Source organism: Chelonoidis abingdonii, chromosome 1 (genome assembly GCF_003597395.2).
Source record: "Chelonoidis abingdonii isolate Lonesome George chromosome 1, CheloAbing_2.0, whole genome shotgun sequence".
Lineage (NCBI taxonomy): Eukaryota > Metazoa > Chordata > Testudines > Testudinidae > Chelonoidis > Chelonoidis abingdonii.
Genome location: NC_133769.1, coordinates 234325821 through 234341014, shown reverse-complemented (window position 1 = coordinate 234341014; position 15194 = coordinate 234325821). Strand labels below are relative to the sequence as shown.

The window sequence follows — 15194 nt, the reverse complement described above, 5'->3', positions numbered from 1 at the left end:
CAGGACCCCCAGAACTCCCAACCCATCCAACACCCCAAAGAGAGAGATGTTCTATTTTTGTGAAGCTGGGTTAATGAAAGGGGGAAAAGGTGATGCAAGGCAGCCAGACATGCACGGGTAAGTCACGTTCAGTGTCCTCTCACGCAGCCACTATCAAGCTTGTCCCTTATTTCCTAACTAAGCAAAATACCTGCTTTTTCCAGTCTTGTAGGTTCTATTTATACCAGTAAACTGCCAGTCACAGTAGTTTAAAGTGGGGACCAATAGTCCTTTTACTTTGTAATCTAACCTGATTTTTCAGGAGTGGGAGACTATTGTAATTGCAATCTGTACAAGTATGAATAAGGAAAAAAATATTTGTTCATTTCCTGATATGCTAACTTGCATTTCCTGGGTGAAATACCAGTGTGTCATGTTCTAGCATGTTATTCTTTAAATAAGAATATAGAAAGATAAGTTTATAATAGACATTACTTTTACTTAAGTCCCTTTTTTAGAAAAAGCTTTCAGGACAATGAGTTTACTCCGCATGTGCTTAAGGCTTCTTCTCCCTTCCCCCTGCCCCCCCCCAATTACCCTCTGGTTTTACAGTGTAAGTCATAGTTGATACTTTCCCTTCCCTTTATTGCTAATGAGTGGGATTTTAAAAGTGCTTGTGTTGGCCAACTATATCACATTGAAGTAAGTGGGAATTTTACTATTTACTTCCGTGAGAGCAGAATTAGGCCAGTGTAGAAAACTGTTTTGAAAAGCTGACCCTACATGTTCAAGTTGACCAGTGAAGTTTGTTTGTTTGTTTTTTATTTTTTCTAATAATTTATTCTAAACAAAGCAGAGGAAAGCTAATATATGTAAGAACTGTTTTTTCTGTTTGTACTCAAGGGTTTCTTTCTTGATATTCCAGGTGATAACTTGTATGCAGAACCTGCAGTGTTGCAATGGATTAAAGAGAATATTTTGGAATGAGAAACTGTATTATAGTCTCACCTGATGCAGGTGGAAGCAAAAGTATGTGTTCAAATACGACTTGTCCATAGAGTTCAGCTATTAATATACAGTCCGTTTCAGAGAAAGGAATGTTTGGCCTCATACTCTGGTTGATTTATTTGTTTATTGCTGAAAATAGTCTGAGGCAGTAGCTGTAAAGGCTGATGGCTCCAGTTCCCATTGTAATGAAACAATAGCCTTCCAATGAGTTCATGCTTGGTTATATGTAGGAATTTCCTGTATTCTAAGAAAATATTCTCTCTCCTTGAATAGTGGCCTCATTACCTGAGTCCCTGTACAGGAGAAAAGAGGCTTTCTGCTGCATGCTCTTTAGCACAGTTACTGCACCTCTCCTGCTTTCTTCTGGAGCTAACATACATTTCCTCTCTTATTCAAGCATGTGGCTACTCTCACTTGTACCTGCTGGAGTTTAGGTAAGAGCGTACTTGAGTCATTTTTCTTTAATAATAATAATAATAATATTAAAAAAATGTGTTTTCATTTCCTGGCTGAAAAGCTGTTGACTCAAGTTTAGTGATGTGGTAATCAGAAAATAATTTGGTGGAAATATTAAACAAGCTTGGAGAGTGGGGAAGAAATGTGGAGGTGTTAGATTAATGGCATATTACTTCATCATGGCATCCATTATTACTCGTTCAGCAGATCATCTTTTGTTTGGTTCTGGTCAAATATGAATTGAATGTCAGAATTCTGAATCATGCTATCTGTGAACTGACAAAGTACTCCATATAGATGGACACTTCTCAAGCAGAGATTGTTGGTCATCTCTCGAATAAGAAATCCTGCGTGTTAGCTGGAAAACTTGGAGATTGTGGCAAGGGACAGGGAGAAACAGTTAGGTCATCTAGTCCAGGAAGAGGGCAAACTTTTTGGCGAGGGCCACATTGGGGTTGCCAACTGTATGGAGGGCAGAGTAGGGAAGTGCTGTGCTCTCCCCCTACTGTCCCCTCCCACTTCCCACCTCCTAATTCCACCTCTCAGAACCCTAACCCATCCAACACCCTGCTTCCTGTCTCCCTGACTGCCCTGACCCTGCCCAGCCCCCCCCCCCAAGACTCCCAACCCATATCCAACTGCCCCTCTCTACTCGTCCCTGACCACCCCTCCAGGACCCCCACCGGGGGGATATGCTTGCTCTATATAATATATCAGGGGGATTAACGTTAGGGAGGAGAGGAATTATTTAGTTTAGTACTAATGTAGGCACAAGGACGAATGGTACAAACTGGATATTAGAAGTTAGACTTGAAATTAGACGAAGGTTTCTAACCATTAGGGGAGTGAAGTTCTGGAACAGCCTTCCGAGGGAAGTAGTGGGGGAAAAGACTTATCTGGCTTTAAGACTAGAGCTTGATAAGTAATGGAGGGGATGTTATGATGGGATAGTTTAATTTGGGCAATTGATCTTGGATTATCGGCAGATAAGTTTGCTCAATGGTCTGTGAGGGGATGTTGGATGGGATGGGAACTGAGTTACTGCAGAGAATTCTTTCTTGGGCTAGCTGTGAGTCTTGCCCACATGCTCAGGGTTTAGCTGATCGCCATATTTGGGGTCGGGAAGGAATTTTCCTCCAGGGAGAATGGGGCAGAGGCCCTGGAGGTTTTGCGCTTCCTCTGCAGCTGGGCATGGGGCTTGCTGGTGGATCTCTGCAGCTTGAGGTCTTCAGATCATAATTTTAGGATTTCAATAACTCAGTCATGGTTAGGGTTGTTTATAAATGTGTATGGGTAGGTTTTGTGGCCTGCCTTGTGCAGGAGGTCAGACTAGATGATCATATTGGTCCCTTCTGACTATTGAGTCTATGAGTCTAACTGCCCCCGGGATTCTACCCCCTTGTCTACCCCCCCCCCCGCTCCCCTCCCGACTGCCATCCTGACCCCATCCACATCCGCCGTCCCTGAATGGCCCCCTGGGACTCCCACTCTCACCCTCCCTATTCTCCATCCCCTGACCCCCCTCATCCCTGACTGCCCCCAAGATACCCTGCTCCCTACCCCACCCCCGCTCCCTCCCTCTTACCAGCAGCAGAAGCTCGCAGCTGCGCCACCTGCCAGATCCAGCTGTACTCCACACTGCCAGGGGAGTGGTGGGCCAGAGTGGGACCACATGGCTGCGGGGGAAGGGGCAGGGGAGGAGGAGGGACTGGGAACTAGGCTCCCTGGCCGGGACTCAGGGGCGGGAAGGACAGTCCCGTGGGCCGGATGTGGCCCATAGGCTGTAGTTTGCCCATGTCTGATCTAGTCCCTCTCATTGTCGGTGAAGGACTGCCATAAAGTGGATTTGACCAAAGCCTCATGTTTGTCACAAGTTTAGATGTTAAACAGCCCAAAAAAGAGAAGGAAAAGGGTTCACTTGGCTACTTAACGAACATAATCTATTTGAAGAATGATATTACAGATTTGGAAGAGACTGTATAAAGCATCAAAGATAATTCTAGTAAATAAAGTGACTTCCTTTTCAGTCCAATATGATGTTGTTATTTCCCTCCCACCCTCTCCCCGGAGCTCAGACAATTCAGTCTTGTGGAGAATTCACCAAGTGGCAGAGACAAGCTGTCTGGTAAACATCTTTGTATATTTTATCAAATAATTGCTTACAAGGGCTTTTTTACAAGAAACATTTGCTTGTATTTAGCGTATCTTCATGTTGTAAAGTAATCAGACACAGCCTCTTGAAGTGGGGGATTCTTTAACAGAAAGACAGGAACGTTTATGTATATTACCCAGCTAATTACTATACCTCTACCCGTTATAACGCCATTTGATATAACACGAATTTGGATATAATGCGGTAAAGCAGCACTCCAGGAGGTGGGACTGTGCACTCCGGCGGATCAATTAAGTTCGATACAATGCATTTCACCTATAACGCAGTAAGATTTTTTTTGGCTCCCGTGGACTGCGTTGGTATCAAGGTAGAGGTGTATATTCTGTGGTGAGAGAGAGGACTACCTAAACAAGCTCCACAATTAACTCTGGATTTCTAAAAATAATTAGCAGTAACACAAGTTACTGGAAGAGCAGCATGTTGAGGTTTTTTTTTTTTTAATAAATGATCTTGACCTAGATCTGGAAATATTTACAGATAGAAGGATTTGCATACAGTAGAACCCCATTTATCAGACCCTCCCTTAACTGGCTCTCTGCATTTACCGAACAACCAGGACTCCAGGGCCAGACTTGGGTGATCTATCCTGTGGCCGCTACATGATGCTGCTGTGTCTCATTTTTCTCCGGTTTATCTGGAGCTGGACTTAGCCCCAGTTAGTCTGGATAAATGGAGTTCTGCTGTATATATTAGAGACGAGCTGGGTGAGGTAATATCGGTTGTTGGACCAACTTCTGTTGGTCAGATCTAAGAAAGAGCTCTATGTAAGCTTGAAAGTTTGAGTCTCTCACCAACAGAAGTTGGTTCAATATTGCCTCACCCAGCTTGTCTGTCTAATATCCAGGGAAGGACCAAGGTTTCTGCAACACTGCTTACATGTATATGATTTTGAAGATTTGGAATATCTGGATTCTGTCACTTCCTCGTACAACCCTATCCGTTGTCCTGTTAGCCAGCTTATTAAAGGTACTTTATGATTGAAGTTAGGCATTAAACTACTGTTGATTATTTGTGCTCCTGTATTGTCAGGACCTGTTATGAAAATATGTGCTCTAGTGTACAGAAATGTAAAAATACTTTAACTTATCCCATTGTAGTCAAATAGAAATCATTTTGAGATTATATTTAAAAGATGACACCCTCTGGAAACTAAATTCTGATACTGGTTCAGCTGTGGCTTTGGGTGGTGTACAAGAATAGTCCCTATTTCAGAAAGATTGAGATTGCCTTCTGTCTGCTCGCTGTCTTTATTAATACATGAGAGACTGATTATTCAATTAATCTTTAAAAATAAATAAATATTGGTGTGGGGAATACTTGAAACAGTAACTTTTAAAGGAAAGTACAGTTTAATTTTTTTTTTTTACAATCTTAATATGAAAAGGTATCAATCTGTTGTTTTTAAAAACAATCTTGTCAAAAATTTGTTATGCAGTGGCTAGAATTTAATATTTTTGTAGAGATCAGTATGTCCACAAGAGGTCACTCTTAGCATCCTATGAAATCTTCAGTAATTAAAAGTAGCTTGTAGATGAATGTTCTGAATTACTAACCAAGTGCTGAACATCAGAAAAGAGACATGGAGAATGAAATTAGTCAAGTCCTCCTCATTTACTCCAGTTTACAAGTGGCTATAAGGTTGTTAATTTAAAAAACCCAACTATGGTACTATCCATTTCAGCTGAAATGTGATTTTTTAAATGTGAAGATCTTTTATATATTAGGCTTTTCTAATGTTATCAGTACAATGCCATTTTTTATAAATAGCCCCAATTCTGAATTTACTTATTTCTAGCTAATCTAGTTGTGTTTAAATATTGCAATAATCTATTAGAACAGGGGTTCTCAACCATTTTCTTTCTGAGGACCCCATAACATGCTATAAAAACTCCACGGCCCACCTGTGCCACAACAGCTGTTTTTATGCATATCCAGTAGATTAAAAACCAAGGCCAGGATTAGGGCATAGCAAGCAGGGCAATTTCCCAGGGTACCACACCACAGGGACTTACATGAAGCTAAGTTGCTCAGGCTTCAGCTCCAAGCCCCAGGAAGTTTACTAGCCCTGTTCTCTGGTTTATTTTCACAGACCCCCTGAAACCTGCTCACAGACCCCCAGGGTGGCCCTGGACCTATGGTTGAGAACCACTGTACTAGAAGTTTATGAATAGTTGGCATGTATTGTGTATGCATAGCACTTGCCAACAAGATACTAACAAGCCTAAACTTTGACTTGCCTGCATTTGTCTGATATGCAATATTTGTTTCAAACTTCAAGAAAAGGAGATGTTAAAAATAACTAAAATATTTAAGTCAGCAGTCTGTATAACTTTAGCATTTAATATTTAAGCTGGTGTTTAGCTAATGAGTTGGGTTTCTTGACTACATGTAGCTTTTCTAGTTTACTTGCTAATTAAAACATAACCTGTTCTTTCCATCTTCTTGCAGTATGACAAGCCCTGAGGTCCCCCTAGACCAGGGGTCTCCAACACACGTCTGGCAAGCTCCTCACAGCCCCCTGAACCCCCCTCCCCCGCCCCGCCGCCATACCCCAGCGTTTACCTAGGGTGGCTCTGGCCCAGCGCACACTGGAGGTAGAACAGGTTCCCTGCCCCGGGAAGGGGAATGAATGTGGAAGAAGAGAGGCACAGAGGTGTGTGTGTTGCTATTGCTTCAGGCACCTTCCCCAGCAGCTCCCATTGGCTGGGAACGGGAAACTACGGCCAATGGAAGCTGCTGGGGGTGGTGCCTGAAGCAACAGCAACACATGCCTCTCTTCCCCCATGTTCTTTCTGCTTCCTGGAGCAGGGTAGGCAAGCAGGGAGCCTGCCCTGCCCCCCGTGCACGCTGGGCCAGAGCCCGGGGGCGGAGCTGGAGTGGGGGTCGGGCCGAGGTGTCAGTAATGCGGCCCTCAAGCCAATGTGCTAGTCCTCATCGTCATTTGAGTTTGAGACCCCTGCCCTAGATAGTAGCCTTTCATTTGGGAACGCTCTCTAATGCTGTTTTCACTACCCCACAGTATGTCTTTGTCTCTCTGAAAGAGATCAGGCAGCAGAGGCCTATCTTTTCTTCATATTAGCGGGACATCAAGGCTTCATGTATTGCAAAGTGTGCTTGTAGCACTAGGCTTTAAACAGCTAGTTATATGGAGATATGCCTATCTCATAGAGCTGGAAGGGACCTTGGAAGATCATCCAGTCCCCTGCCTTTACAGCAGGACCAAGTACTGTCCCTGACAGATTTTTTTTGCCCCAGATCCCTAAATGGCCCTCTCAGGGATTGAACTCACAACCACGGGTTTAGCAGGCCAGTGCTTAAACCACTGAGCTATAGTTGCTTGGTCTGTGCTCAAGGAAAGTTCTCTGATTTACAATGCTTTGTAGTAAACCCTTAAGCATGTATCTTTATAATGCAAATATGAGTAGACCATGTTAAAAAAAAATGTGTTTTCTGACATAGACTCTTTACACTGGGGAAGTGATGAATATTCTTCTCCATCCACATAAAAGCACTAGTAGATTATTAATTCTGCTATGTGCCCCAAATATGGTTAAACATTCCTGTTCTTATTAAATAAATTTGAATAGTGGCTTTTTGTAAGGAAGGAGTTCAGTGCCTGAAAACAAAAGTCAGCCCCAAAAAAACAAATAACCGTACGTCTGAAGAATGATTTTTGGGTGTCTTATGCTACTGTGGCTGTAAGCCCCATTGCCTAACAGAAGAGCATCATTGGTGCTATTACCTACATCAATATGTTGTGATATTTGAAAATGTTATATTGGTGTATTGTAACTTTTTTTTCTTAAAATATAAAGACAATTATTTCTATAGCAGGCACATGCAGTTTCTTTTCCTCTTGTTTCTGAAAAGTGTATTTCAAAAACATATTTGTGTCTTTCTTACAACTTAGGGTTACTTCAATCGCAGATAGATTGAATGTTGAATTTGCTCTGATTCACAAGGAAAGAAAGAAAGCAAACGAAGTGGACAGAATGGTCTTGGTCGGTGATGTGAAAGATAGGATAGCTATTCTTGTCGATGACATGGCTGACACATGTGGCACAGTGTGTCATGCAGCAGACAAGTAAGTATTGTTCCAAATTGACCGAGTACCCAACTGTACAGTCACCAGTCTGTTGCAAGTTGGCCAAATTGCTTGGTCCCTCCCCCCGCTGCTTCCATTTCAGCTGGGTCTGGATAGTGTCTAGTTGTTAGGTTTTTTCTAGGTCTGTAGGGCACACTCCTAGCCTCAGACCCCATGTCTGACTTCTTCCCTGGGACCTGGAGTACCATCACCCTTGAAATCAGTGTGTGAGACTTCCCAAGCTTCCTGGTTACTTATACATGCTCCCTTAGAGCTTCCTCTATGCTGTGGTTTGAGTTCCAGTTTGACCCCTTCAGAGACAATGTAGCAGAAAAGCAAGGAACATAGGCTTAGCAAAGAAATTTCTTAACCAGAGTGACTTTACATTTAAATACATGAGAATTATAGAACTTTGAAAATAGAAGTTCTGGAATACACTCTGCCCTAGTCTGATCTGACCACTTCCGGGAATCTAAAGTCTGTCAGCATTTCAGATTGGGCAGAGTCCTTCTGGCAAGTCACATTGGTGAGGATCAAACCTCTCCCACACCCCTCCCCCCATGACAGCAACTTAGCTCTTAAATAGAGCCTCATAGTGCTATCTGCTCCTGCCCCACGAGTAGTTGTTACCCCTTCTTGTGGGCTTCTGTATAGAGAAACTGTTGTTCTGTGATGGTAGGCCAGTACATGGGAAAGAGTCAGTGGCCCTAGGTTGCTTTGTTGTGGCTATTAATGCTCTTCAGTGAGGTGTCAAACACTCTCCGTGAGCAGGGCAGCAGTCTGGAACTCAGTAAAATAGTATATTCTTGGGCATGTCAAGGCTTGTGCAGTCAGAATACCCAATACTTCCATGCATAGCATGTCAGCTCACATGCGTAAAGTTACTTGTGCTTAAACATTTGCAGGATTGGGACCTCAGGCTGTAAATTCAGCAGAGCAGGGCAGCTTTTTTTTGTGTGTTTATAGGACACCTATCAAGACAGACCCCTCTTGGGGGGCCTTGTTATTACCATATGTATGAAATGATGGGGTCTAAATTAGCTGTTACCACTTAAAGAGATCTTGGAATCATTGTGGATAGATCTCTGAAAACATCCACTTTATGTGCAGAGGCAGTCAAAAAGGCTAACAGAATGTTGGGAATCTTTAAGAAAGGGATAGATAATTGGACAAAATATCATATTGCCTCCATATAAATCAGTGGTTCTCAAACTTTTGCATTAGTGACCCCTTTCACACAGTAAACCTCTGAGTGTGCCCCTCTCCCCCAATTAAAAATACACTTCTACCCCAATATAACGGTGGCTTACCACGTTATAGGTGAAACCACATTATATCAAACTTGCTTTGATCTGCTGGAGCACGCAGTCCCTCTCCCCTCCCCCCGAGCTCTGCTTTACCACATTATATCCGAATTCGTGTTATATCGGGGTAGAGGTGTACATTTTTTATATTTAACACTGTTATAAATACTGGAGGAGAAGCAGGGTTTTGAGGGTGGAGGTTGATAGCTCACAACCTCCCATGTAATAACTTCACAGCCCCTGAGAGTAACGACCCCCAGTTTGAGAACCCCTGATATAAATCCGTGATATACCCACATCTTGAATACCATGTACATATATGGTCACCCCATCTCAAAAAAGATGTATTGGAATTGGAAAAGGTACAACAAAGGGCAAGAAAAATTATTAGGGGAATGGAACGGCTTCTGTATGAAGAGAGATTAATAAGACTGGGACTTTTTAGCTTAGAAAAGAGACAACTAAGAGGGATATGATAGAGGTCTATAAAATCATGACTTGTATGGAGAAAGTAAATAAGGAAGTGTTATTTACTCCTCATAAGACTAGAGGTCATCAAATGAAATTAATAGGCAGCAGGTTTAAAACACGCACAAGGAAGTATTTCTTCACACAATACACAGTCAACCTGTAGAACTCTTTCCCAGAGGATGTTGTGAAGGCGAAGACTATAACCGGGTTGAAAAAAGAACTAGCTAAGTTGATGGAGCATAGGTCTGTCAGTGGCTATTTGCCAGGATGGGCAGTGATGCAAAACTATGCTCTCAAGTGTCCCTAGCCTCTGTTTGCCAGATGCTAGGAATGGACGACAGGGTGATTACTGTTCTGTTCATTCCCTCTGAAGAATTGGCTGCTGCCTGAAGACAGGTTACCGGACTAGATGAACCATTGGTCTGACACAGTATGGCCGTTCTTGTGTTCTTATAATACAAATAATAAATGATAATGTGGTGTGAAAAACACTTAGAAGAATTCTCAAAGAAAACTAGGAAAAATAATTTAGTTTTGTTTTAACTGTTAGAAATCCTGCTTCATCTAATGCAACAATTCTGGGAAAAGATGTCTGCTCTAGTTTAGAGTTACAGCTCAGAGGTGCTCTCCTTATATACATAACCGCCATTCTTTTTAGGCTGAGTAAATCAGATGGAACTTTTAGAGTTTACAGATCTTTATTCATAATGGTCTTCAGAAAAATCTTGTGAATTTGAAAGAAGTAACATGCAAAACCATAATTCTTTTCAATATGGCATGTAATGCAAAGGTTTCTTCTGCATTTTTTAGCTCACGTTGGATACTCCATGATATAAACAGCTAAAAATAAAGCTAATTTAACTTAATTTTAAGTTAAATTTGAGAGGTCAGTACTGACTGAACAAATGGTTCTTATCCTGACTAAGCGGATGGAAAGGGTTTTGTCTGGCTGAACCAGATTTTCAGCTAGCTTTGTTCATTTTTAATTTGTTTAACTCTATTGTCTATTTAAAAATGGATAGAACTATATTGTCTGTTCTGCCTTCTCTAGGAAAAGTGTGTGGTGACTCAAGTTTGAACTCCTGTAACAAAACGGCCTTTGGCGGGACACTACTGAGAATATCAATTCAGGACAAATTGCTTAGAGCAAGGCAGGCACAGCCCAAGGCTGGGGGTCCTTCACTACTAAGGCACACCAAACCAGCGGGACTTTGGTTTTACCCCACTGGCTAACCAGAAGTCATATAAGCAATTCCTTCAGACACTCCAGTTCCCCAGTATCACCACCAGCACCACTCCTTATGGGGGATGAATAGTTATGAAAACCAATACCCCGGGGGGGAAGGTTCTCCTGATCTCAGAGGATGAAACCCCAGGCCCAGGTCAATACAGAAGTCAGATCTTACCCACAAATCATGCTATTGCCAATCTGTTAGAATCTAAAATCTAAGGGTTTAGTCATTAAAAGAAAGAAATACAGATGCATTAAAATTGGTTAAATGGAATCAAATACACACAACAATTGCAAAGTTCTTAGTTCAGGTTGTTTCAGGCTTGATGGGATTACTGCTGATTTAAACCAATTAAGTCTCTCGAGTACAAACATCCCAGCTTGGATGTGTCGTTCAGTCCTTATTCAGAGCTTTAGTTTTAAGCACAGTTCCCTCCATTTGGTCTTCATTCCTGTTTCTGACCTCTGGAGGATTTCCAGAGCCTTTTATATCCTCTGCTATGTGGAAGGAAACCCCTTAGTTCTTACTGTGGAAAATCACAGCAGCAAGATGGAGTTTGGAGTCACATGGGCAAGTCCCATGTCCATGCATGACTCAGTTTGCAGGTGGCAGCCATTGCTTACATGAACATTCCCAGGAAGGCTCCTCAAAGTGGATTGGAGTCTCCCCAGATCCACTGTCAGTTACTCAGAATAGTCCTATCAAGAAACACTTAAGTGCTAATTCTTAAGAAACTGACCAAATGTTTCACTGATGCTACTTAGAATCAAACACATAGCCAATATTTATAACATTATACATGATACACACATACAGATAGCATAATCATACCCAGCAAATTACAACCTTTTCGTAGACCCCTTACTCGACCTCTTTGTACAAGATTTGGTGCAACTACAGGACCGTGGTTGCAACAGTGATCTATATGGTCACTGTTCATGTCAATAACATCACAACTCCATAAGGAGCAGTTGGGAGGGGCCAGGCCAGTGGACTGCACTTCAGTATGTATTAGACAAATACCTGTCAAAGATGGTCCACGTAATACTTAGTCCTGCCATAAGTGCAGGGGACTGGATTAGATGGCCTCTCGAGGTCCCTTATTGTCCTGTGATTATGTTGTTCTAATTAATTTACTGAAGCAAGAATCACTTAGCAAGATTATGGCTACTAATCTCAGATGTGGTGTTTGTCTCTAACAGTGTAGATGAAGTGTAGAGGAGTCAGAGCCCTCTTTTCTCTTACTATCTCCCACTCATCAAACTTACAAAAATACCATCTGCAATTCCAAAAACTTGAATCAGGTGCTAAATGGTTCTGTCTGATCCAGTTCTTCTTTGAGTAGCATCCCTAGAGTGTTCCACTCTGGTACACTAGTGCTCCCTGTGCCTTTGATCAGAGACTTCTAGCAGTGTCCGTTTGGCCTGTGCACCACCCTCAGTTCCTTCTCAACTGCCTCGGCTTGAGACAGAGGTCTGGCAGTTGTCCTGTTGAGATTTCCTCAACTTTAGCTTCTGTTCTTATTAATAGTTAGTATGAGTTTCATTAGTTAGTAAGTAGTAATAGTATAGCTTCTTATTAAAAAGGAAAATATATATATAATTTTCTCTCATCTTGTATTTAGTTAGTACTTCTGCTTTACTGGAAGGTTGAATGTTTGGCTGGCTTCAAATGTTTGTCATGCCTGGAGGAGATTCTGGTTGGTGACAGTCACTCCCACTGCATCGTTGCCTCGGGGAATCGCATGTTGTCCAGAAGTATAAGTTTTTTGTTTGGCACTAAAGTCAAGAGCCAGAGAAAACAGAGAAGGCTTCATCTCCTGATGATGGAGAGCTCTCTATGCCTGACTTCTGACCCGGTCCAGGGCACTTCCCATTCCTGAGCAAGTCTGCTGCCTCCATGAGGCCCAAACCTCCAGGTCTCCCAAGAGGAAGACAAGACTTCTGTCAAAGGAACGTTCCCCTAGCGCAATAGGTAGAGAATCTCTCTCTAAAAGATAAGGTCATCAGTATCTTCAGCTACTTTGGTGCCATTGGCTTTTCAGTCACGTACCAGTGAGGTTAGTGGTTCCTCTGTGACCCAGGGCATGGCTAGACTGAAAGATGGGAAAGCCTTGGGCCTGGAGAGATCATTGGTACCATTAACAGATTGAGGCACCAAGAAGAGCTTTCTCAGTACCGAAGAAGCGTGGTGGAGTTCTGACTGTGCCTCCCTCTGAGCACCCTGAGACTTACGGTACCGTCAGCGCCCTTGGCCACAATCACCTTGGTGCAGACTGCAGGCTCTGTACCAATAGCACTCTTGGTACCACAGGAGTTCTGTTTTCCCCAGGACCTGGCTGTATCAGAGATGTCCTATTCCCTGCTCCTCAGTGTAAATGTGCTGTTGACACAGAGGACATGGAGATCACCTAAAGTTCACTTGGTACTGATGGATCTCTCCTGATGCTTTCCCATTCCAGACTGAGCTTGAGGAAGAGGATTCTGGTGAAGACCTTGCCTTGGAGTCTCAAGTGTCAATTCAGGATTCTCTCTTCACTTCTATAGAGGCCCCTTTCTAGAAGCCTCTGGCAAAGCTGCAACTACTTGTGGCCCACAATTGCCACCAACACGTGGCTGGCATGAGCACCCCTGGATGCCGTCTCCTATGCCTTATTCACCTCGGCCATATTGGGACCCGGGGGAGGCCTATTACTCATTCATTTGCCTGTCTTCCATCTCAGACTGCATCTAGGTAATCAGGAGACACTGCTTTATCCCTTTATGGATGCAAAAAACTATATGTCTTGTTTACTGTGTCCTCTCCTGTAGAGAGATGGAGCCTAATTATTGAACTTTTGACAGAGTGAAGAGAACCATAATGCATTAACAAGAGGAAGATCCTGACCTGCACAAATAAATGGCTCTGTTAGCTGATTGAGGAGTTCAGTAAAGCAATACTTTTATCCTGTGACTTTTTTTTTTCCTTTTCCATCCCCAAATCTGAAGCTTGGAAAGAAGTCTTATGTCCTTTCTTCATTGTTTCCAAACATAATTGAGTCACAGGGGACAAAGATGTAGCCTGTATCCCAAGTAATCGCCACAGATGTTTGAAAATGTCCATTTCTAAATAGTTTATACATGCAGTTCAAGTAAGTTGGATCTCCAGCAATCTACTTGATTTGAACTTTTTCTAAAAAAAAAAAAAAAAAGGTATTGGAATTCATATTGTAGACTAACCTTGGTTAAAGTGTAACTACTTTAGATCATCACAATAGCTACTGACACCCATTGACTTAGTTCACAATTATTCACCACCAAGTGTAGTGTTGGGAGCTCACTGGGATGTACTTTTGGTCAGCCTTTCCTAATATCCATACTGTCAGAGTTCAGGGCAACTGCACCTGCGTTTTCCCCTCAGTGATCCAGCAAGGGCACCCACTCTAGCGTTCTGGCTCCCAGCCATCACCTCTTGGGTAGAGACCCACATCTCCCTCCCTCCTGACTATAGAATTTCCAAGATGAGAGTCAGTTTACTGCTAGATTATTTATTCCAATGTTCTTTTTTTGGTCTGCTGGTCTCCAGTATCCAGTTTGAACCATTGAAGGGACCATGAATGAGTAATCAGCTAAACAATGGATCTCGTCCCCAGGGTTAAGCTTCAAAGAGCTGATGACTGGAGGAATTATAGTAGCATCCCCCATCCTCCTAAAGAAGTTACATATAATCTCATAACACAAAAAAAAAATTACATTTTTAATACACTGGATGTCAAAAGTGTTAAACTTAATAAGGTTTATCCAAGGGTATTGCTTTATTTGTCATGCATATAAGCTAGCAGATGTTCAAAACTGTACTACATGATTTTACAGGGGTTATTATCTTTATGTAGTCTATTGAAGGAATGAATACATAACTAGATCTTAAACCAAGGGATTATCTGATTTTGTTATTTCCTAAGTAACACTAAAATTATGTGCTCAAACATACTTTGCAAACTTATCTGTTTTTTTCCCCATATTTTTTAGGTTAGTGTCTGCTGGAGCCACTAAAGTTTATGCTATTCTGACTCATGGGATCTTCTCTGGCCCTGCTATTTCTCGGATCAATAATGCTTCATTTGAGGCTGTTGTAGTAACTAACACAATCCCACAGGATGAGAAAATGAAAAATTGTCCCAAGATTCAGGTACTGTGTGTGTTTGGTGTAGCTTTTCATCTGCTTGATAAAATGCAAATCTAGAATTCAGTTCTTGATGCTAGGATCTCATGCCACTGACATAAGATACTGTTCACAAATTCACTGGATAGTTGTCTTGTTTGTAGAACTTATTCCTAAATGACATTGAAGAATTCGACTGTCCCTTTAAAATTCCGTTGTGAAATCTAGTCAGTTTTAAAAAGACTTGTATACGGCAGCTTCTCTTGAATACCTCTGATTTTTCAGGGGGTTGGGGCTAGAGGGTTAACTGGTGTGTCAAACTAAAGTCCCCCTTTTTTTTTTTTTTT

The 15194-nt window shown here is 42.2% G+C and overlaps 1 protein-coding gene across 2 annotated transcripts in view; it reads left to right on the top strand.

Moving 5' to 3' along the window:
• Window positions 1-15194, top strand: part of PRPS2 (phosphoribosyl pyrophosphate synthetase 2) — a 68001-nt gene that overhangs the window by 34648 nt on the left and 18159 nt on the right. Inside the window, exons 5-6 of one of the 2 annotated variants that reach the window (XM_032782413.2) lie at window positions 7527-7700; window positions 14715-14874. In XM_032782413.2, the coding sequence (XP_032638304.1) occupies window positions 7527-7700; window positions 14715-14874 (334 nt within the window). The remainder of the gene's footprint in view (window positions 1-7526; window positions 7701-14714; window positions 14875-15194) is intronic. The other variant, XM_032782414.2, reaches the window with a different exon arrangement.